Source organism: Leptosomus discolor, unplaced genomic scaffold (assembly GCF_034619465.1).
Source record: "Leptosomus discolor isolate bLepDis1 unplaced genomic scaffold, bLepDis1.hap2 HAP2_SCAFFOLD_29, whole genome shotgun sequence".
NCBI classification, from domain to species: Eukaryota; Metazoa; Chordata; class Aves; order Leptosomiformes; family Leptosomidae; genus Leptosomus; species Leptosomus discolor.
In genome coordinates this window covers 504,898-528,122 of record NW_028237772.1, presented here as the reverse complement: position 1 = coordinate 528,122, position 23,225 = coordinate 504,898, and the positions used below count along the sequence as shown (strand labels likewise).

Sequence of the window (23,225 nt, the reverse complement as noted above, 5' to 3'; positions counted from 1 at the left end):
CCGATACTGGGCTACCACGCAGGCACTGGCTGCGATAGCCAGAGGGAACGGGGCGAGTGCTGTCCTCAAAGCCGTCCCCGTCCCCATCGCACTCCCTTCTTAATCCCAGCCGCACCGTCGGCCTCCGGCAGTTTCAGCTTCTCCTTGAGCTGCTCCAGGATCCCCTTCCAGTGCTCCTCCAGCTGCTGCCAGAAAGGCCCCAGCTCCAGGCGGTCCAGCTGCGGACGGACGCACCCCCTCAGCTGGCTGCCCCGGGCTGGGACATCATGGTCCCCAGGGAAAAGCCAGGAGGGGGGGATCCTCAGAGGGATGCTGCCTTGGGCTGCCAAGCCCCCAAAGTGCCAACTCCACACAGCTGGGACGAGCCACCCCTCACCTTCGAGTCCATCTCCTCACTCAGCTGCCTCTGGGCCTGCTGCCAACCCTGCTCCTGGCACGTCATCCGGCTCAGCATCTCCTGGCTCATCTCATTCAGCCGCTCCACGCTTGCATCAAACTGGGTGCGACTGACTTTGCTGGCCAGGGCGGATTTGTCTGCTTTCTAGCAACAGGGCAAGGCGGGAGAGGGGTAAGGAAAGGCTGGAGGTACGAAGGGCAGGGCCAGCTCGTGTCGGGAGGAGACAGAGAAGCGGCTACGTGGCCCGCTCACCCCATCACCGCTGTGAGGCTGCTCCCACCAGCTGAAGAGACCTGGAGGGAGACGGAGGGACCTGACAAGGGACCTGCATCTGGTCTGGAAATCCTCCCTCCCCCTGGCCAGTTCTGCCACCGAGCCCCCAGGGGACAAGGGGTGTTTGTCACCCTGCCTGGGACCCCCTTGGCTGGCATCGGAGCCCCTCGGGGCCATACCACATCAATTCCCAGCAGCAGGTCCTCCTTGCCCGCTTTCTCCTTCTTCAGCCTCTCCAGGGACTGGAATAGAGCCTTCCAACACAGAAAGCATCCCATGGCACCACAGCAGGGCCAGAGCCTCCAAGGTAGCTGAGCACTCCCTGCTCTGCCACCCACCACCCAAAAAACCTCCAGGAAAGGTACTTTGAACCTCCACAGGGCTGTGAGCAGGTTGGCAGGGGGACAACTCCCTTGTGGTCCCCAGCCTGGGGTCTGCCCGGAGGATGCTCTGACCCTATGGGGGTTTCAGCCACCTGCCTCGACATCTGTCTGCTTCTGGTGATGGTCATCCAGGAGGTTCCCTGTGACAGACCTGAGCTTCTCGTAGTCCCCTTGCACCTTCACGAGAGCGGCCTCAATGTGCTGCAGCAGCAACTCATCCTGCTTCAGGGAGGAAAACACAAGGCAGTGCCATGGAAGGAGGGGCTGGCTGCCCAGTGGGAAAGACCCAGGCTACTCGGCCAGTGGCCCCAGGCTCTCAGTGCCAGCAGGACATTTGAATCAAGGTTTAAATTTCCTTCCATGCTGCTGACTCATACAAGCCAACGTGGGGGGCAGCGAGGGGCTTCCCCCCATTACAGGGAAGGACGACAAGCCAGGGGAGGTCCTGGCAACCCCCTCCCGAGCCCCCCATGCTGGCATCTCCCTACCTGGCTCCTCCCCGGCACCTGCCTCACCACCTTGCCCACCGGCTGCCGCGACATGAAGGAGTCCACCACCTCCTGGAGCTTCTCGTAGCTCTGGAGGAGCTGCCCCACCTGCGTGCTGATGTCCGTGCTGCAGGTGGGGCACGCTGCCTGCTCCTGCCCCGCACTCTCCACCATCACCCTCAGCTTGTCCAGCTGCAGAAAGGGGAGAAGGAATCGGCTCTGAGATGGGACGGATGCAGCCAACCAGCCCTGGTGACGCTGAGGCTCGATGGCCCCATCCAGCCAGGGGATGTGACCAGGACCTTTGCCAGGACCACCCCACGAGCCGGCGGGCGGTGGGAGCACTCCCCCTGGACCTCACCTGCTCCTGAAGCTGGTCAGCTGTCTTGGTCACCAGCTGCTCCAGCGTGGCCTTGGACATCTCCTGCTGCTCTCCCATATCCTTCAGCTCCTGCTTTATCTCCTGCAGCATGGACCTGGCCAATGAGGCAGGGACACAGGCAGGCTTAGCCTCCACGAGGCTGCTTGGGGGGCTCCCATCACCCCCCAAACTGGGATGTGGGGGGCTCCCTTGCAGCCCCATGGGGTAGGAAACCCTCTCCCATTCTTTTACCCCAGTTGCTGGATGATCTGGCCAATGCCATCCGCTTGCTGGTCGGCTCCAACTACCCCCAGCTTCCCAAGGGCATCCTCCAGCTGCCTGATCTGGGAACCACAGAAGTGGCAGAGTTAGGGCACGGCTCCCTCCTGTCGTCCCAGCATGCGAGCCCTTCACCTGCCCCGTCCCTGACCAAAGCCCCCCTGTCATCCCTGCAGCCCCCTCAGGGTCTGCCACTGGCTCACCTTCCCCTTCTGGCCCTGCAGATCGCTGGCCAGGCCCTGCAAGGAGGACACCGAGCCCCAGAGGTTGGCCAGGACACTGGTGATGCTCTCCTTGTCTAGAAAGACATGGTCCAAGGGTCAGCGAGTGGGTCTCACCCTCGGGGCCAGGCTCTGGGTGTGAGGAGCCCCTGACCTTGGGTGTCCCCATGAAAAACATCCCCCTACCAGCCCTGTCAGGGCTCTCACCTCCCTCCAGGAAGAGCAGATGCAACTTCTCAAGCTCGGCGTGGTCTGGCTTGTTGTCTTCCAGCTGGGCCACCTGCTCCTTCAGGGCAGTGCAGAGGTGGCCGAGGTGCCCGATCTGGCAGAGAGCCTCCACCATCTCTGCGTAGCGCTCGGAGGCGCTGCTGGAGCCCGAGGACCCCCAGGGCACCACGAGCTCTTGCGAAGGGGATGTGACCCTGGGATCGGCATCCAGGGGGATCTCCTGGGCTGTCAGTGAGAAGGTGCCCGCTGCTGGGTGGCCTGCCAGGGCAAGCTGTGCACTGGGCAAAGCCTTGCCTCCCTCCTTGGGGCTTGTGGCATCCATCTGTATCTCCAGAGCACCGTGGGTGGCTTCAGCAGGGACAGTCTCAGTACCAGGACGGCTGGGCTCCAGGCGGAGGGGGGCTTGATTGAACCCCTGTTCCTCCTCCTTGGGTCCCTGGAGGTACTGGCTGTGTCCCTGGGATGGTGGTCTGGATGCTGGGGGTCCCTGGCTGCATCCCTGGGATGGTCGTCTGCATGCTGGGGGTCCCTGGCTCCATCCCTGGGGTGGTGGTCTGGGTGCCAGGGGATCCTGGCTGCATCCCTGGGGTGGTGGTCTGGGTGCCAGGGGACCAATCCAAAATTGACTAAGCCAATCCAAAGAGCCAAGAGTCGCTGCCACCCTCTCTACCACAGCCTGGCCAAGGAGGGCAGCAGCAACTGCTGCTAACGAAGCGGGGAGCCATCAAGCAGGGGCCTGCCTGAGCAGGATGAGCGCTCTCTGCTCAGCCATCCAGGGAAACCCTCCCTGCTGCCTTCTCCCTGTCCCAGCCCCAGCAGGATCCGGCCCTGCAGCACTGAGAGTGGCTCTTTCCTTGAACCTGAGCTTATTTCTTCCCATTGGGGATGCCCAAGCGAAGCATGGCCACGAGCAGCTCAGTGCTGTGCAGGATGAGGCCCCTCTCCTGTCCCCACCGGTGCTGGGTTTAGCCCTCGGGTGAGCCAAGGGGATTTGCGGTGAGAGATGAGACCCGTGAGGTGCTGATGGAGCCTCTCAGCTGCCTGGGGAGCTGACGCCGTACTCAGCCGTAGGGCAGGAGTAGGGAAGGGAGGGATGGAGAGGGTGGTGCGGACGGATCTCCAGGGGTGCTGAGCCTCTCCGGACAGCAGAGCTAAGGGCTCCGGGGGCTGTATTGGACCCACCACAACTTGCTGATGGCAACGTGAAGAGCAGCATTTCAGCCTCGGCTCTTCCACCCCAAAACTCCATCCCTTCCCCATAGTGAAGCCCCACGTGCTGCCATGAGCTTGGGCTTAAACCAGACCTTGGTCTAAGGGAAGCACAACAGCCGTGCAAACCCCAGAGGAGGGGGCGTCTCGTCAGGGAGCACCCAGGGGACTGGCAAGAGCCTCTACCTTGGAGATGCCGCTCGCGTTCGCTTGGATCTTCTTCTTCATCTGCCCCACGTCGGCAGCCATAGAGGCGACGTCAGGGCTGCTTGCCGTCCCCTGCAGCGGGTCCTTCCCAGGGGAAGGACCTCCGCCCTGTCCCCCTTCTTTGGGGCGTGCCTTGGCAGGCTGGTCCCCCTCCAGGAAGTGCCCCTGCTCCTGTGCGGGCAGGTCCTGCAGGCCCAGGTGCCAGAGCACGGCCTGCAGCAGGCTGTACAGCGCCGTCAAGTTGACGGCCCCGATCTCGGGCGTCCCGATGGCGATGTCCAGCAGCTGGGACAGGCTGAGCAGGGCCATCGTTGCTGCCCTGCCCGAAAACTCACAGCCCGACCTGGGGAGGCCGGGAGCCTTTTTGCCTGGAGACCTGGGAGGACAAGGAGGAGCCCAGGAGCTTTTTTGCCTGGAGTCCTGGGAGGACAGGAGGGATGGGCAGCCGCCAGCCTCCTCCTCCCCACAGAAAGCAACCAAACGCCATCCAACCGCTGTCAGGGTGCCCCCCACCGAGGGCAGCGCTTTCTGGGGGATGAAGAGTCCCCCTCCCCGTCACCCCGGCCACCTCCAGCCCCCCTACCAGCTCTCCCCGCCCCGGCCCCCAGCGCCATTCTCTCAACCCTCCAGCCCCCCACTCCCAGCCCGAATCCCCCATCCGGCACCCCCATCCCGGCTCCCCGTGGCCCCGCACCCAGCAGCCCCCCTCTGCACCCTGAGCCCACCCTTGCCCTTTCCTCATTGGAAAGGGCACATGCTTTATTACAACGGGCTGTTTTTCACCTGCTGGACTCACTAGTTCATCTGAAGGATCGGAGACTCGCACTGTGGCTCGCTACCTTTCTCTCCTATCACCAAACACACAAGGCTCTTTCAGAGGGCGTAAGGACCTTAATAATACCTGCTCAGGCAAAGAAAGCCTAAGGAAGTTTGCAGAAACAAATTTGTTGATTTTTTTTTTTTTAAACTGGATTAATGGAAAGAGCAGGACAAAACCATTTCCAACACAGTTCTGCAAGCTCAGAGCAACCAGCAATTGGAAGGAAAAAGGTACACTGATGAGCTGTGCTACCTGACACATGGTGAAGAGATGCACTGGGAAATAAGGCTCCACTCCCTCCTGACGCTACTTTGGCACTCACATGGTTCATGCAAAAACTACAGGTGTAACAGCCTTTAACCTTTATCCAGAAAAACTTGCAGCAGCAGTAGAAAAAAATAACAGAGATAGGAACTAGGATGCACAGAGAGCGTCCAGACGTAACAGAGTCTTCAGACTCACACCAAACAGCAATCAGCCTCTGATACTGGCCAGGGACTTGCTGTCCATAAGCCAAACCTCTCACTTGCCAGAGGGTGCTGGTTGACGTAGTGAACTCGGCACAAAACCTCCCAGCACAGAAAGGACGTGGTGGTGGGCATGCACGTGTCACCAGGTGATAATCTGAGCTGATCTAACCACTGAAGCAAAGAGGAACATCCAGCATTTTGTAACACTTCCCTGGCCCACCTGCACCCCCCGGATTGATACTCTCTACAGGGAGCGCAGCCAAGCGTCCTACCGAGGCACTTGGTACCCCTCCTCTTCGTCAGCTCAGGTCTTACCAGGATTCTGGCCACAGAGGCTTCTCAAGAGCCCAGGCGTTTTGGACACCCTAGATAGCAAGATTTTTCTCCTTGAACGTAACCTCCTTCAATCTAATACTTGAGCAGCATGAGAACACAAGCCACTGCCCATCAAAAAGCCCATCTGAATATTGATTCCAGCCCTCCTGGGTCAAAAAAGTCCTACACGAAACTCCTCATCCGGCACAGCAGGCTGATCCAGTACTATTCCCACAACTCCTCAGTGCCTGGCAATGCCCAGAGTGCAAGCCCAGCTGGGTGAGCAAGTCAGACTGAGGGATGTGACGGAAGAAGTTCCTTTAGAAGGACCACAGCTCCAGAGATCCATCTGCAGAGCTGTCCTTCACACGCACGCCCTACTCCACGGGCTGGTTTGCTGCAAACCTCCCAGAACTGTATAAAAGGTGTCCAATGGCTCTGTTTTGGCCAAAGTGACATTACTCCTTGCCAGGTTTTGCAGTTAAAGTCACAGCTACCTTGGACTTAAGAGTTAATTGCTGTTTGCACACAGATTCCCCAGCCTCCCCTGCACTGCTATTTCTGAGGCCTCTTTCAAATGCAAAGTCACATCTCAATCCTGAAGGGAAAATATTCTTATGAGAAGGAAGAATATTTGTAATAAACTAAGATTAAGCATCACAAGAGAGAAGCAGACCATCAATTTCAATTACAGGCACTACCCACCTGCTTAGATTAGTTATTAATTTATTATCTAGTCTGGACAGTAACAAAACTCCTGGCAGGAGCTGTGAAATACCAAAAGGATTCCCTCTGGCTGCCATCCCACCCTTCGTGTGCATCCACAGATGAGCACCATTTCTGCTTACAACAGCCAGGCTAGGGAAAAGGCTTTTTTAAACAAATGGTGCACTGGCCTACAGAGCTCAAATTCAGCACTATTTTGCTCACGAATACATGAAATTTCAGCAAATCAGTATCCTTCTGTTCCACAAAGAAAGCAGACACATTCCTTGCTATGCTTAAAGGCTAACACAGCAGCTAGCAACAACAGCAGTGCTTCACATCACTCTGGTTTTAAATGCTGTTTTCAAATGGCTGGTGTTAAATGCAATTTTGCTTTACTTTTAGAGTATGGTAGGCAACAGGTAGACCTACCCGGATCCTAAAGAGAAGTTCTCCCTTTTTCTTCTTCAATTTTCTCTGCAAAGAAAAGAAAAATATTGCAAGCCAAAGATCTACCTACAACCACATCAAATCTCAAGAGAACTGCTCCGATGCAGCGAGAGCTTATGCACAGGTTACCACGGTCCGTTTCTTTTCCTTCCAAATCTTTGGACATATCAAGACGTGCAAGTCAGAACTGTCATGAGAAGGTGGCTTGAAAAATGATTCAAATAATAAAGAACATTTTTCTCCCAGACACAAAACCTCCATTTGTACGTAGACAAAAGAGGGCAACAGAAGCAAGCCACAGCTGCACTTCTGCCTGGCATAACCCCTTGGATTACAAGTCGGGTTAAAAGAGTTGCTGGGTTTTTTTTCTGGAGAGTCAGAAAAGATGCTTGTGGTATCTTAGCTTCTGGGCCGAAAAAGACAAAAAAAAAAAAAAATGATAAGAGAAAAAACCCAAACCAACCACCATTTTTATAAAACAAGAATACCAAAGAACACTGAGGGGTGGTGGGGAAATAACCTGCACACTCTAACTTGTGCTTTCATTCTGATGGGAGTAATAAAGCACCACACGTTCAAGGCAAGATTATCACCGGCATGAACAAACAGCATTCCCAGGTGCATAAACCTGTTGCTTTCGTGAAGTGCTGACAAACGGGTTAAGAAATGCTAAAACAAACTCTGGAGCTAACAGTGTGCATTCAAGTGATAATCACCAAGAAAAATAGTGCTGCATTTACAACAGAGTCTATGAGCAAAATGGAAGAACAAAGTGTTTTGTGAAGAGATAGAGCTGGAAGGACAAATAACATCCCTGTGCCCAGTCTAAACCTAGGAAAGAGACGGGGGTGGGGAAGTAGGCACAGCCCTACGCTCACTCCAGTTTTTCACCCGCACTCTCCTCCTTCATGGCAGTTTGCTGGGCTCTGGGTTTGAAGCAGACCATCAGCTCTCTGTACAAAGTACTGAATTTCAAAGCCACTGAAATGATTTAACAGATGGTGCTCCACTCCTTTTCTTGAGGATGAGGAAACATCCAAAGAGTCCACACGCATTGGTGAAAGCACAGCCCCAAGCCAGCTGCAAGCTCTGAGACACAAAGAGCACACAATCAGAGAGCATAACCTCGTAGTGACATCCTGTCTCAAAGGCTCCGAATTCTGCGTTTTGAGTGACTTGACCTGTTGCTGCCGCTTTAGCGCAGCCCTTTAGAAAGTGCAATTTTAAGCACCTTTGGCATTTTTCCCTTATGTCTCCATAGGATACCAAATCTGGGTATCACACCAGGCTACACTCCCAGGACAATAAATCAGCCTTTACACTGCGTAACACTCGTTAATCAACAAGGCACGTGATTTCTACTAGAACAGGGAGAAAAGGCGCGAGCCAGGACGCAGGAGCCCAGCCAACTCACTACGAAGCCCACAAAGAACGGCACAAAGTACAAGTCACCGCTGTAGGGCTCTGGGGCTGCTCCCAGCCACGGCTTTCGCCTCCCTTCTGGCTGTAACACCACTGCCAGGGATCCTGAAGTGCAGAGCCTGGAGAGGGAGGACAGGATACTCCACACCGATCTCACTGTAGCCCAGAGCAGGCTGCTCCACGGTGAGTCTCAGCCACAGGAGTACCCCCACCTCCTAACTGCCCAGACCCAGCTTTGGGGGAGCTGAGCCAGGCAGACCTGCAGACTGGTTGTGTTTCAACAACCGGAGGTTTTTCTGGCCAGTTTTGGCGGAGGGAAGCATACAGCTCTGAGCGAGTAGCACACGTCCTACCTTTCACAACCAACAACACAGGGACAAAGCTGAACCCTGCTTCACTCTGCCATCAGGCTTCACACCACCAGAATCGCTGGTGATGGTAAACAGAGCAGGAAGAGCTGATCAAGGGCTTTGTTTGACGGGCCACTTGAGGTGGGAAGACACTTTTCAAATCACTCAACTGGACCAGAAAGAACATGTAGCAGAGAGGGCAAGTACAGACACTCACAGCATGCCCTAACCCTAGCTGCATTTTCACCTCTGCCTGGCACAGCACAGCTCCACAGCAGATGCTGCGACACAACCAGGATGCACTAAGAGCTTACAGGCTGCTTTTCGGCGGATATTACCTCCGTATTTTACACCTCCAGTAACAGACTTTATCTATCTCACTCAAAAGCAGGTATCCATCAGATTAGAAAAGTGGAGAGAAGAGCAACTTTCTGCTGAGAGTTCTGGACAAGTTCACCCCATAATCTACCCCACATCTTGCCAAAAGACAGCTACCAAGCCACAGCTTGATTGTTTTACATTTGTGCCTAAGGCATGCAGGAGGGTAAGGTCACTAATCAAGTGGTTTTTGCAGGACACAAAGTAAGAAAGTGGTGATACACAGCAAATTACTTTGCGTTTGGATAGGTGAGGACTGAAACCAGTTTTCCACTGGAATCGTAACTAAACTGGACAAGGGCCCATTTCTGTATGAGCTACCACTTACAGGGCTCTCCAGCAGCACAAGCTCCCACAGCTGAGCTGCCTTGAAGTGACATGGTTGGAATTCAATATACAGTTGCATCAATGTCCCGGGAGCAGACAAGTATCAGCTTGTGATACTGTGGAGGACAGCATCCTCTTCAGAGTAGGAGGGGAAGGAAAAGGCCAAGAGTAACCACACCAATTCCTGTTTTGTTACCTGGAGATTTATTCATGCCCTTCCAACAAGGGGGACAAGCAAGATGAAGTCCCAAACTTCATTGCCAAACCCCACCTGTCCCTCAAGGCCCAAGAGGAGTTTCACCAGCAACAGAAGCATCGATCAACTGATTATATTATAGCCTGCCTGTCAGACGGAGCGAAAGTTCCACAGAGCTGGGGCTGGGGAATTCCCGTCTGTGTAAGCCTGGGCACCGCCCGGTAAGACGGAGCGAAAGCTCCGCAGGGTTCGCATTGGTAAAGGGCTGTGAGTCCCCGTGTGGTAATCCGGTAAAGGTACCTTAATATAAACATATTATTATAAAGCTGCTGTTTTAATTGTTATTTTGATAGTACTATTGTTGTTGATGATTTATTGTGTGGGAGTAATAATGGGCCCTTGTTAATTGTGGTTTGAATGAGACTTAGCTCAGCTACAAAGCGAGTGTGGAGCTTTGATCCACGTTTCTGTTATCCTGCGAGGGGTGCAGCCGGAGAGAAGTGAAGCAAAAGAACGGTGTGAGAGTTGAAAGTATCATATTATATTGTGGTAATTTAAAATATAATATTCCTTCCAATATCGTAGAAGGAAGGAAATGAGAGTCCCATACCAAGGACTTCTCCTTTAGGTTGTCTTTTGGCTCACTGGAAAGAGATGCATGAAGAGCTACGTAAGAAGCAACCTACTGAATATTATCATCATGTATGGCCAATGTATAAGCTAGAAAATGGAGAAGTATGGCCCTTGAATGGGACCCTAAACTATAACACTATTTTACAATTGATGTTATTTTGTAAAAGGGAAGGAAAATAGGACAAAGCTCCGTATGTGGATCTATTCTTTTATCTAAGAGAAAAACCTGAGTGGCAGGAAGAATGTGGGTTGACTGATCAAGTAATGTCTCTTATGATAAAGGATAAAAAGGATCAGGAGCGCTGCTCTGCATGGACTAAGTTGAAAACTTGTCTTAGGCATTTAGTACTTAAAAAGGGGGGACAGGTAGATACAGGTCCTGAACTAGATGTTGCTCCTACCGCCCCGGCAGCTCCTGCTGACCTCATACACCCCCCTGTCCCAGTACCTCCTCCTGAACACAAACCTCAGCCTAGATCTGGGCAACTGACCCGGGACACTGGTGCAGAAGGGGTCCAGCCTCTCCAGGCAGTAGTGGAATAGAGGACAAAGAATCTGAAATAGAACCCTCTTCACCAGTGTCCAGGAAAACTCGATATCGTACTCATTTAATAACCCCCTTAAGACTGAAGGCTGGGAGGAAAAAAAGAAAAAAAAAAAGAGAGGTTACATTTTTAGTAGGTGCTGGAGCAACGTTCTCAGTTTTGAATACACAAAAAGGAATGATAAGAGCAAAAACCAGCAAATATTATTGAAGCCACAGGGAAAGAGGATAACTGGCCATTCCTACAACCCCTGGATCTGAAATTTGAAAACAACCATGTAACACATGAATCTTTGTATGTTCCAGAACGTCCAATACCCTTAGTGGGAAGAAATCTGTTATCTAAATTAAATGCATAAATCATTTTTGAAAATGGAGCACTGTTGTTAAAAGTACCTGAATCGAAGATAGGAGAAACTTTAATGATATAGAAAAACCAAAGGTATAGGAAATTCCCCCCTGAAATGAATTATGCCGTAATCCCCATGGTATGAGAAACTGATAGCCCAGGAAAAGCTAAATTGGCACAACCTGTAAAAATTGAATTAGAGGAAGGTGCGAGACTGGTAAGGATTAAACAATATCCAATCAAACCTGGAACAAAGGAGGGAATTAAAATTTAATTGATAAATTTCTGGAGTACAAAATTTTAGAGAAGTGTGAGTCAGAGTATAATACTCCTGTTTTACCAGTACGGAAGACTTGGGGCAACTGTAGGTTAGTGCAAGATTTGCGAGCTGTAAACCAAACTGTCAAAGGCCTCCACCCAGTGGTGGCAAACCCATACACATTGCTGACTGCCCTTAAAGAGACATACCAGTGGTTTACAGTGCTTGATTTGAAAGATGCTTTCTTTTGCATACCTCTGGAACAGGAGAGTCGTAAATTGTTTGCCTTTGAATGGAAAAACCCACAGACAGGACACAAAGTACAGCTAACGTGGACACGACTACCCCGAGGTTTTAAAAACAGCCCAATGATCTTCGGTAGCCAGCTGGCAAAGGAACTGGAATCTGAACAATGGAGAAAATAGTAACTTCGCGATGAGAACACTTGCTCCTACAGTATGTGGACACATTCTTATAGCTACTGAAGAAAAGTCGGCTTGTATCCAGGTAACCGTTGAACTTTTGAATTTCCTGGGACTTAATGGGTATAAGGCGTCTAAGAAGAAAGCCCCGATTGAAAGCCAGGCAGTCATCTACTTGGGGTTTGAGATTCCAAAGGGACAGAGAAAGCTGGGAACTGCTCGTAAGGAAGCAATTTGTGCCATTCCTGAACCTCGGACTCTGCACGAGTTAAGAGCGTTTTGGGGAATAGGCAGCCGGTGTCGTCTCTGGATGATGAATTGTGGACTGACAGCCAAACCACTCTACGAGGCCCAGAAGTCTGCCTCTCTTGTGTGGGGTCCCTCGCTACAATAGGCCTTCCGAAACCTTAAGCGAGCACTAATGTCAGCACCAGCTTTGGGACTGCCTGATAGAACTAAAGACTTTGAATTGTTTGTCCATGAAAGACAAGACCTTGCTCTGGGAGTCCTGACCCGAAGGATGGGAAGCTGGAAGAGACTGGTGGGATGTTTTGCCAAGCAACTGGACACAGTGAGTAAGGGATGGCCTGCATGCTTGCGAGCAGTAGCAGAAATGCGAAAACTCACTGTGGGAAGAGTCATTACGCTTTATGTCCCACATACGGTTATTGCTGTGCTGGAACAAAAGGGGGGCATTAGCTTTCCCCTAGTAGAATGATGAAATGCCAAGTAATCCTTACAGAACAAGATGATGTGATTTTGAAAACAACTAATCTTGTGAACCTGGCCGTTTTCTTAAGTGCTTCACAGGAGGAAGAGACCTGAGCACGACTGCATAGCGATGATTGGACACACATATTCCAGTCGAGAAGACCTAAAAGATGTCCCTTTTGAAAACCCTGAGTGGGAACTGTTCAGATGGCAACAGCTTTGTACAGAACGGAACTGGATAGGCTGGATATGCGGTAACAACTGAAAATTCTGTCATAGAAGCAAAGGCATTACCTAACACGACATCAGCTCAGAAGGCAGAATTGATTGCCTTAACACGGACCTTGGAACTAAGTAAAGTAAAGAAAGTAAACACCTGAACAGACTCAAAATATGCTTTTGGAGTGGTCCATGTCCATAGGCATTAGGGAAAGAAAGAGGACTATTGTCCTCCCGGGGGCAAATATAAAGCATCAGAAGGAGATATTACAATTGTTACTGGCAGTTCAAAAACCGGCCCAAGTGGCAATCACGCACTGTAAAGCACATCAAACAGGAAATACAAAGAGAGCCGAAGGGAACAGACTGGCAGATCAAGTTGCCAGGAAGGTAGCCCAACAACAAGCATTACAGATGGCACTAATTCCCACCAGAACTGTAATGCTCCCTAAAGGATCTCCTAGATACTCAAAAGAAGATGAGAAATTAGCTCAATTATTAAATGCAAAGAAAAACTCAGAAGGACGGTGAACTGCCTCTGAAGGTCAGGTTATTGTGCCCCCATTGATTAGGAAAGAAACATTGCAGATAAAACATCGGGAATGCCACTGGGGTGTGGAAGCCCTAGTGACATTTCTGAAGCAGCATGTAATATCAGTAAAGATGATAGAGATGGCTAAATTAGTTGCAGTCAAATGTCAACTCTGTCTAAAAAAAAAGTAATAATCCGGTCATACAGAAAAAGGTTTAAATGGGTCAATTAAAAACCGGAATGCAACCTGGTGATTACTGGCAGATGAGGGTATCGATATATTCTGGTCGGGGTTGATACCTTTTCTGGATGGCCAGAGGCCTTTCCCTGTCGTACAAATCAAGCTAAAGAAACAGTCAAATGGCTTTTACAGGAAATAATCCCAAGGTTTGCAGTACCCCTTGGAATGTCATCAGATAGGGGCCGACATTTTGTAGCACCTGTGGTGCAAGATATCAGTAAAGCTCCAGGAATAACCTGGGATTTGCATGCCTCTTGGAGGCCACAATCTAGTGGAAAAGTAGAAAGAATGAACCAGACCATAAAAAGGCAAATCAGTAAAATATGTCAGGAGGCTAATTTGAAATGGCCTCAAGCACTCTCACTGGCATTATTGAGAATTAGAGTACAGCCAAAAAGCGGGATGTCTGTTAGCCCCAAGGAATTAATGTATGAAAAACCACACGAGTCACCTGAACCCAATCCAAGCATACATAGAACAGGAAAACAAGATGTGTATAATTATTTGCTTTCTCTTGGAAAAAACTTCAGTTAAACTGCGGAGTGCAATAGTGTGGAATTGACCCTTGACTTTGGAGAATCCAGTCCATAACTTCCAGCCTGGAGACTACGTCTACAGAAAGACCTGGACAACAGAGCCTCTACAGGAGAACTGGAAGGGGCCATATCAAGTACTGCTAACCACGTTTACTGCAATCAAGATTGCTGAATCAGATGCTTGGATCCATTCTACTAGAGTAAAGAAAGTACCATCTTCAAACTGGAGAGTAATTGGAAATCCAGAGACTCTGAAATTGACACTGAAACATGATTAATTACCTGAACTTTATTTTCCTGTTACAGCCTATGATGGTGGGAACCTGGACAGAGAAAAGGTCGCTGCCAGGTTTGATCTGGGTAACTAATGACACTCAGATTCAAACCTGTGATTCGAGTAATGGGCGGAGGAATATAAACAAACAGGTACAGGTGAAAAATGAGAGATCAATGAGGAAAAAACGTGATGAAGAAGGGGAACCAGACACAGAACAGGTAATATCAGTACCGGGTAAAACACAAGAAGAAAATGTAATGATAGGTTTGATTAAAGAATTTGCACACTTGCAAAATGTATCACAAATCACTCTTGTTTGCACCTACCGTGAGCAGCCGGGGAATCAGTCCCGTGGGAAATACTGACAAGGAATCTGACTATAGTAGAAAAAAGAATGAAACTACCCATTGTAAACAGAAACCAGAATTTGAATGGCAGAAAAAGGTAAAAAATATCAGAAAGCAATGGAAGAGCCCCGGGAATAAGGCGGATTGAGAGAAATTATTGAATTATGTCTTTACCAAGATAGAGAGATTTAAGACTGTAGGTTGGTGCTCCTATGATGAGCAAAGAAAGAAAAATGTGAGTCAAATGACTGTGAAACGGGAATGTGAAAAAACTAACCAAAGTGTGAAACAAGAGGAGCAGTAGAATTCTAATTGGTCTACAGGTGTACGTCTATAATTTCAATATATGGCAAAGGGCCCATGGTGTTTTAAATGGGATGGATTAAAGCACACAGTAAGTCCAATGGTATTAGATAAAACCACATCGATAAGGGAAACGGAAAAGATCGTTCCTTGGTGGCGCTGTGAACAGGTATATGATTGCAGTACAGAGAACCAAGCAATACAACGTGTTACCCCTTTAGCAGCAGCTCTGAACTATGGGTGTTTATGTCAGGGATTGCAAAATAATAGGAATATGACAACTCTCCGGAAAATTAGTTACTTAAGATATACAATTCCAAGCCCCGGACATTTGGTACGGGTAATGAGCGATGGCACCTGGACCACTCATCCACCCATAGATGGGAAAGTTAGACAAATTACTTTAGGATTACTGACATTACGCCCGATATGGAAGAAAACTCCCTTTAAAGGAAGCCAGGAAAATTTACCTATATCCAGACTAACTAAAAGATCAGAAGCAGAAGATAACGAAATTTGGAATGACCCGGGGACAGGAGTGAAAATAGGATGGGCGCTGGAATCTCTCCTAAACCCTATAGCATCCTATAGGAATAGGGAGCGGTGGTATAGACTGACTGGACAAGTTGAACGATTACCGAATGCATCACGTAGAGGATTGAAAAAGATAAACATGCAACTGCAGGCTACATCAAAAATGGCCCTACAGAATAGGATGGCATTGGACTTGTTGTTATTAAAGGAACATGGTGTGTGTGGATTTTTAAAGGACAAGATAGATCACTGCTGTATACATATTCCAAACCTAACGGAGGATGTGGAACATGATTTGGAGTTGTTAGGGAAAATAGAACAAGAAACACATAAAATCAGGAGGATATGTCAGAAAGTTGGATAGACAAAATTTTTACGAATTAGGATGGAATCTGAGTTCATGGATAAAATCCTTAATACAGACCTTAATCACTTTAGCCCGGTATTTATAGTACTTGCTCTGACCTATAAATGCTTGAAACAACAATTGACACAGAAAACAGAGTGTAACCGAATGATTATACAAGGGGTGACAAGACACCAGGGTGAACAACCAAAGGATCCACCATCATATGACAATGTAGGATTCAGTGACAATGCACTATAAATGAGTGAAAGGATTGAGTATGATTATTAATACTTTCAAAGGGGGGAAATGTTCTCTAAAATCATTAGATTTAAAAAGTTAGAACTGTGTGTGTCTGTTTTGAAACCTGTGACCATAGAAACTTCACCAGGTGACTGCAGTTTAGGAACTAGAGAAATTTGAAACCTGTTAGGTACCAGTGATCCTGTTTGAAAACCCCTTATTCTGATTTGAATATCAAGAATTCTAATTAGTAATTAGTAAGCATGACTAATGATAATTTTATTTAGATCAGTCTCAAATAGAATAAATGATTAAATATAAAATAAAATCTGTATTGCTTATGCTGCTAGCACGCCTCTGTAAAATTCCAGACCCAAGGTATTCAGTAACCAATAATCTCTTAGTGGTAAGAAACAAGGACAGTGTGTTGTAGTCCAAGATGTCTGCAAGACAGGATTTAGGATGGTACTCGTTGTGTATAATCTTTGAATCATGACCAAAGCAGGGACGAGCCAAGAGCCTGCGAGCCAAGGACATGTTCCCTGGCCAAGGACATGTTCCTTGACCAAACACGGTCCATTCGAGGAGTGGTCGAGACCTCCGACCCACGGTCCACCTACCCAAATTACACCCCCTACTCAAAAGAGAACAATAGAAGACTACGACAGAGGCTGCGCGCTAATTTGCATCAGAAGTGAGAAAAGAAGAACCAATCATCGAGAGGATGAAATTAAATCTGTATTGTATAAATGAACTATGTATCAATTTACTGTCTAAATCTCTGTTGATTGCAATGTGCAGGCGGACATCTTGGGGAAGGATCCCATGTCCCCGGGGCGCATCGTTATTAAAGGACGTCTCTACTGATCTCACTGTGGGTAGAGGAGTTTTTCTTACCCACTGCAGATTTGCAACAAGACCCCCACGGCCTAAGGCCCCTGCAAAGAGGCCCCATCTCAAACGCTGCTGCTGCTGCTGCTGCTGCCCAGGGAGGAATAAAACTCTCGGCAGCGATGCCGAAGGCCTGGCACAAATTCCTGTTCCAGCCAGGCCTCGTCACATGAGGCACAGGCACTGCTGGTTGCTGGGATGGGCCTGACATGGCCTGGAGAACAGACAAGCTGTGATCTCCCTTTCAGCTTCCTCCTCGGCCGCGGGGCGGTTCCTTACACAGTCATACTCTGAACTCTTACAGACGAGAAGACTCCAAGCCAGGACTACACACCGGCGTACATAGAATTCCTACTCTGAACATGCTCAGTGAAGCATTTTGTGCAAATTCTCGAGTTACAACCAGGGCAAGTCAAGGAAAAAAAAAACAATCAGTTGTTGTAGACACCGACTTTCTCTGGAACACAAACTACCTTTCACGCCACAGAATTCCTCCTTAAACAAAGCAACAAAAGACACGGACAGAAAACACTGGTTTTCTTATCAAGAAAGTTGACCCTCTCATGACCTCCTCTCTGCTAAAAATGATTGAGATAGAATTGAGCATCACCTGGAGGAGGAAGATCGTGTCATCTCAGGTTTGTGAGCAAAATCTCCCTGTTCTTGCCCTTTCCTTCCTCTGTTACTTGCACTCATTAGCAATTGTATTTAGCAACCCAAGTAAAAACCCTCGAATCTCCCTGCCTCAGAGCTCTGAGTGGCAGCGCTGGTTGGAGCGACTCAGAAGCAGACTGTTGGTCTGGCTGTTTGTTTTCCTGTCTGGACAGATGGAAGAAGAAGACGAATGGGCAGAAGATCCCAATGTCCTGGCTGTGCTTCACTTGGAGGAGCTTTTGTCCATGGTTCACAACTGCGTACAAGTGAGAGTGCTGATGACTTCTGTGCCCCCAGACACGCCTTGCTGTGAAGGTGGTGGTTGTCATCCCCCTTCACGGCAGGAAGGTTTTGATGGGGGTTGGAGCCACAGTTTCAGTAAACCAGAAATCTGGTTTCAGAAGCCATTAATGGGTCAAAACCACTAGGGTTGTACTATGCAAAGTTCTGACAAGCTTTCATTCCCAGTTACAACTTGTCACAGATTTTTGAGGAGGTAACATTGGCAGATGAAGTGAGATTATTTTTGATTTCCTTCTGCCTGTCACGGGTTAGGGCAGGAAATAAAGGGCAGTGAGGCCACTGCCGTAACTTTGTGCTGCATCAAGTATTGCCCGCTTGCCCCTGAGAAGCATCACAAACAGATTTTCTCATCTGCAGATCCAGCTGCAGAATCAGAGCCATAGGTTGCTGCGCTTGCATGTGCACCTCAGAAGGGTTTAACTCCTTTTCTCTGTTGATCTTTGCAGGAGGCCCAGGGCTGTGCAGAAGGACAGGAGACCCTCCAGAGCTACGTAGCTCGTGCGATGGAGAAAATGCCCGGGAAAACTCTGGCGCTGGCCGTAGTTGGAGCACAAAATTGTTTCAGGTCAAACTCTTTTCCCTCCAAATGTTTCTGTGTTGTCTCTGCCCTTGAAAAACGCCATCAGCGCTTACATTAACTCCTTCTAGCAAAGACTGGAGCGTAAGAGGTGTTCCCACCCAGAACTGCTCCACGCTTTGTTGTATAGAAACAGAAGCAAAGGTCCATCCAGCCTGTCACCACAATGACCTGGGGAAGAGCATGAGCTCCCAGCCTTGCTTTACTCTTCTTAGGTCTTTCCTGTTTCCGTCAAAAACCAGACTGGGACAGGCAGCGGTGAATGGAAACCAAGAGGAGGGACAGCGAAAAGGGAGAAAAAGGAAAGCTGAGGACTCTGGCCCCGTGGTAACCAGAATGGACGTGGAAGAGGTGAGTCCTTTTCAAACTGATGGCACGCAGCCACCATCTCTCGTTGTCTGCCTTTGCTTGAGCATTTGACCCAATCCCACACTTTTTGGACAGGGGGGATTCAGCCCCCGTTAGTCCGTGTGTCTGTGGACAGAGCTCTTTGGGCTCAGCTCCCCCCTGCTCAAGGACGTCCCTGCTGTACCACGGACCGACGTGTCTCGTTCACCTCCATCCTGACATCCGTCTCGCTCAGCATCTCTCGCCCTTCGTGGCCCGCTGGCAAAGCATGTCAGCGCTGCCTTGGGCTGGCTGGCCTGCGTGGAACAAGCGCCTGCCACTGAGGAGCTGCAGCAGCTGAAATGGCACTCAACTGCTCTTAACTGGCAGGAGACAGGCTGCCCCATAATACTTCAGTGCCTTAAATAAGCTGTTCCCCAAATGGGGAGAGATTCGATGTTCTTGTCCTTGAGCAAGATGCTGTGACCCTTTCAACCAAGAGTGGAGTTGGATGTGAGAAGATCCATTGTTCCATCTGTTGTTTCCAATGATCTTTACAGGCCTTGCTCGATGTGCAGCTGAGGAAACAAATCCAAGTCAGGTTTTTTGAGACCTGGGGGGAGATCGGAGCATACGCCACCGTGTTCACAAAAGCTGTAGCTGAAGCACCGTTCAAGTGAGCAAGCAGACGAGGTTTGGTCATGTCTTCTTTGGAGAGGCTGCACTTTCACAGGGACTGCGGGGGAACAGCAGGTACGGGGCTGCACTTCAGGGCAACACGGTGTGACGATTTTGAAAGACCAGGCGACACAGAGCAGCTGCTCATTCAGCACAGGGTTGGTTCTTGGAAACGGAGGTCCTGCCCGGGGAGGGGTGGGGACAGACTCTGGTTTCACATTGGAGTCTCACTTGACATCGAGCAAAGCTCTTGTTGTCAGTCTGATTTGAGGAGTGGGAAGGGATCGCAACTAGAGCTGGGCTTTTACAGCACCAGCTTTTCTTCCGTGTGTAGCCAAGAGAGACATTACTGAGGAGGAGCTGCTTAACTGCTGCTATGGATAAGGAAGAACAGCAGCAGGTTGCACAGCAGTGGCTAAGCAAGCCCCCTTGTGCTGTCCCACACGATCACAGCATTCCTGTCACAGCAGCTGCTGTATGTCACATCTCGGCCGTGAGAAGAGGTGAGATGCCATTAACAGTGACACGTAGAAGTGTTTCATTACGGTGGACAGTGAGAAAGTGAATTCTTGTTTACCCCTTTGTATGTGTGTTGGCTTGTGTCAGGATTGCTCCCAAGTACAGGATCGTTTCTTTTTCGGTAGGAAATTGGATGTAAAGAAAATCGGGCCCAGTTTTTAACATTTACTTTGATGCCAGCAGTGTCTGTAACAGCACAGACTGAGAGGTGGCTCTCCTTCTCTGGCCGTGTGACAACAGGTGCAGGGATAGGATTTTCTTCGCAGGCTCATTGCCTCATTTCCTTTCCCATCCTTTGTTCTCCCGAGGCGAGAGCAAGAGAAGACAGGGCTCCCTTTCAGCTTAGAGAAGGAGCGGTGCAGAGGGGTGAAGGCGGCTCCTTCTCAAAAGGGTCTCTTGGAAGCTTGGAAGAGACAGATACAACAATTTAACCGGGTCAGCCTCAAGACGGCTGAGGCTATCGTGTCTGTCTACCCTTCTCCTCAGCTTCTTTACCGGGTGAGGATGCCTCAGGAATACTGAGGACTGTGTGCAGGCAGCCAGCTAACGTAAGGAGGGGAAGAAATCATTTCATTGGTATTAAATTGGACACAACAGTTCTGTGCGAGCTGTTTAGTAAGGCGGTGAGGGAACTGGTGCCACGGCACCCATTGCTTTGGCCTTACAGAGCAGGCTACTGAGGGAGCAGTGTTGGTTCTGCGTCGGCCTGTGAGCTCTCAAATGAGATCTGGGGAGAGACGGGGTGAAATAGGAGCTTCCGTTGTGAAAGGGTGGAGCGGTGACAGGCGCAGAGCTTGGATTATTTTTGTGAGCAACAAATGCAACTGGATGACACCGCTGTTACTTGTGTTGCTTTTAGGCCTATAGCAGATGCTCTTCGGAGCAGGAGAAGGAAAACATGCTGGCGAATATCCCCGTGTGCCGCGGCGACGGTGTGACAGCCACCTCCCGGTGGATCGGCCCAGAGCTCTCCTGCCGAATCTATCTGCAGATGACTGCCCCCAGTCCTGGCCTCTCTTTGTATTTCACTGGCTAGCCCCAGGCAACGAGGATTTTAGTGTTTGCCTGGTTCAAGTACTCAGTTTTCTGCCGGGCACAAGGACTTAGAGAACAAACAGTCATCGATCCTAGTTTAAAGACTTAAAACAGATTTAGAATTGATTGTAGCAGAAGGTTGGATGAAGTTGCTGAACGCGTGGAGTTTACACAAGAAAGACGGTCAACATCTTCCAGAAGAGCATGAGTTGGACATGGTTGAGAGTCGACAGTTCCTTTTATTTATTTTATCCAAAATAAATTATTTTGAATAATAACAATCTTTGCTTCTTAATATGCCATCTTGAATGTAGACTGGTACATCATCTGTCGAAAGGAATACTTTCTACTGCAAGTAGTTATCTTCCCTCTCCACTGTGAAAACTCCTAATGCTAAAGCAACGCGGTGCTGCCCCCCAGCACCTGCCCTTGTGAGGTGGAAGAGCTTTGCCTCACCAAATAGACTCAGTGTTCCACTGTGGCAGATGGGAAGGAGTAAGACTAATTTTCAGATATCAATTTAGACTGCCCTGGTTCAGTCTCCAGACGGCTTGATTGATAGAGGGTCTTGAAATCTGCTTATATGCGTGGAATTATGAGATCTGAACAGTTTGCAGAAAAAAAGCTTTCTTTTCATTAGATTGGGAACATGCTGTTAAGAGAGGGTCAGACAGTGAGGGACAAAGAAAGAGGGTCGATTTGTGGATGGAAGGGCTGAAAAAAGGAATACCTAGAGAAGTAATGGACAGAAAACCCACTAGAATCTTAAAAATATTCCTATCCAGTTGGATTAAAGAGAAGCCCAACATCCCCTCTGCACCCTCTTTCCCGATTCGCGCCTGTAAGACCGAGGAGAGAAAAAATGAGCAGCAGGCAAACGATCTCCTCCTCCCCCTGTCAGTGAGCTGGGGGGAGGAGGGTGGCAATATTGAAGGAGGCTCACTGAAAATGAAAAGGGCGGTTTGGTGATTACTTGTGCAACTGGGCAAAACGCTCCCTCACCAGTCCCTGCAGAGAGGGTGCTAAAGCTGCCCGGCGAGACAGCAAGTTTGATCCCCGACTCCCTTTCTGCCTGTGAGATAATACCACCAGCAAAAATCCTACTGTACGAGTGCACCAATGGGCGTGGCAGCATCGACATGGAACCCGCACAGTGTTTAAAACATTTTGGTCTAGTACTAATCAAAGCAAGTGGGGATGTAACTGTGTGTGGAAAAAGGAATCGGGGGCGTGGAAATGTAAATATTGTGATCGATATGGAGACGAAACCATTTTAGGAGGAGCACTAGGACCGGGAAACACATTGTATTCCGAGCAACCCATAGACTCTGCAATGTGGGAAGGTCCCTTCGCCAATGGGACCTGGGCTTTGCAAGGGCATGACTGGATATGCGGACGGCAGCCTATCAAAGATTGCCACCAAACTGGTCTGGTATATGCTAGGTGGGATCCTTTAGGCCCCTATTCTTCCTGTTAGCCTCTGATGAGGGAAACCAGCTAGGAATTAGGGTGTATGATGATTTGAGGTGTGAGAACAGGAGTATTGATACCAGTCTGACCCGAAACAGTGGTCAAAAATGGAGAAAGGATGAGCGGCCCACTGAGAGAATCAGACGACATTATGGCCCAGCTAGTTGGAACGCCAACGAACTGATAGCGGGAGCCAGAGAACCGATCTATAATCTTAACCGCATAACCCGCTTACAGGCAATATTAGAAATCCTAACCAATCGGAGAGCTGATGCTTTGGACTCGTTAGCTGACCAATGTACCCACATGAGAAATGCCATTTTTCACCTTTGCATGGGTTTGCATTCTCTGTTAGCCGAGGAAGGAGGAGTGTGGAAGGATATCTTCGAAATAAGGGACATGTGAACAATCCAGCCTTTCCAGAGAATCCGAGCTGCGACGTACTTGAAGTGCTGAAAGTATAAACAACTTCCGGTGCAGGGGGCATGAACGTCTTACAGGTGCAGGAGAAGAGACAGCCACCATTCATGACGCCATTGTAATTTCTCGAAGAAGATGGGTGTGAACATTTGTGACCGTGACTTGAACATGACTCGCAAAGTGGCCAATCAGGTTGGACTATGGGCCGTTAGTTGCGATGAAGCCAATCAGTATTTATTGGGTGTGGTCGAGGGTTATAAATGGCACTGGAAACACGGAAATAAAGGTTCACTTGTTAGATCACATTGATCGTGTCAGTGTCCTCACGCAGCTCCCGCACAGGGGGGTGTGTGTGTGGCAAGGTTTTGGTAGGGAG

The 23,225-nt window shown here is 49.4% G+C and overlaps 1 protein-coding gene and 1 pseudogene across 1 annotated transcript; one reads left to right on the top strand and one right to left on the bottom strand.

Moving 5' to 3' along the window:
- The window catches only part of LOC147412843 (structure-specific endonuclease subunit EME1-like), a 150,612-nt pseudogene extending 129,652 nt beyond the window's left edge, over window positions 1–20,960 (top strand).
- On the bottom strand, window positions 66–4,355 carry LOC147412844 (glutamine-rich protein 2-like). Its single transcript, XM_086480968.1, has 10 exons — window positions 4,026–4,355; window positions 2,610–3,087; window positions 2,385–2,479; window positions 2,155–2,246; window positions 1,903–2,017; window positions 1,542–1,733; window positions 1,150–1,275; window positions 850–924; window positions 377–541; window positions 66–218 (listed from the first exon to the last, which is right to left on the bottom strand). Exons 1-10 carry the CDS (start codon window positions 4,353–4,355, stop codon window positions 66–68), a joined length of 1,821 nt encoding a protein of 606 aa, XP_086337094.1.
- Window positions 20,961–23,225: the final 2,265 nt, after the last annotated feature.

Coding starts and splice junctions, on each gene's coding strand:
- LOC147412844 (XM_086480968.1), bottom strand. CDS start 4,355: ATGGCCCTGCTCAGCCTGTCCCAGCTGCTGGACATCGCCATCGGGACG. Junction 2,480..2,609: donor TCTGCTCTTCCTGGAGGGAG/GTGAGAGCCCTG, acceptor ATGTCTTTCTAG/ACAAGGAGAGCATCACCAGT. Junction 2,247..2,384: donor TGCAGGGCCAGAAGGGGAAG/GTGAGCCAGTGG, acceptor TGTGGTTCCCAG/ATCAGGCAGCTGGAGGATGC.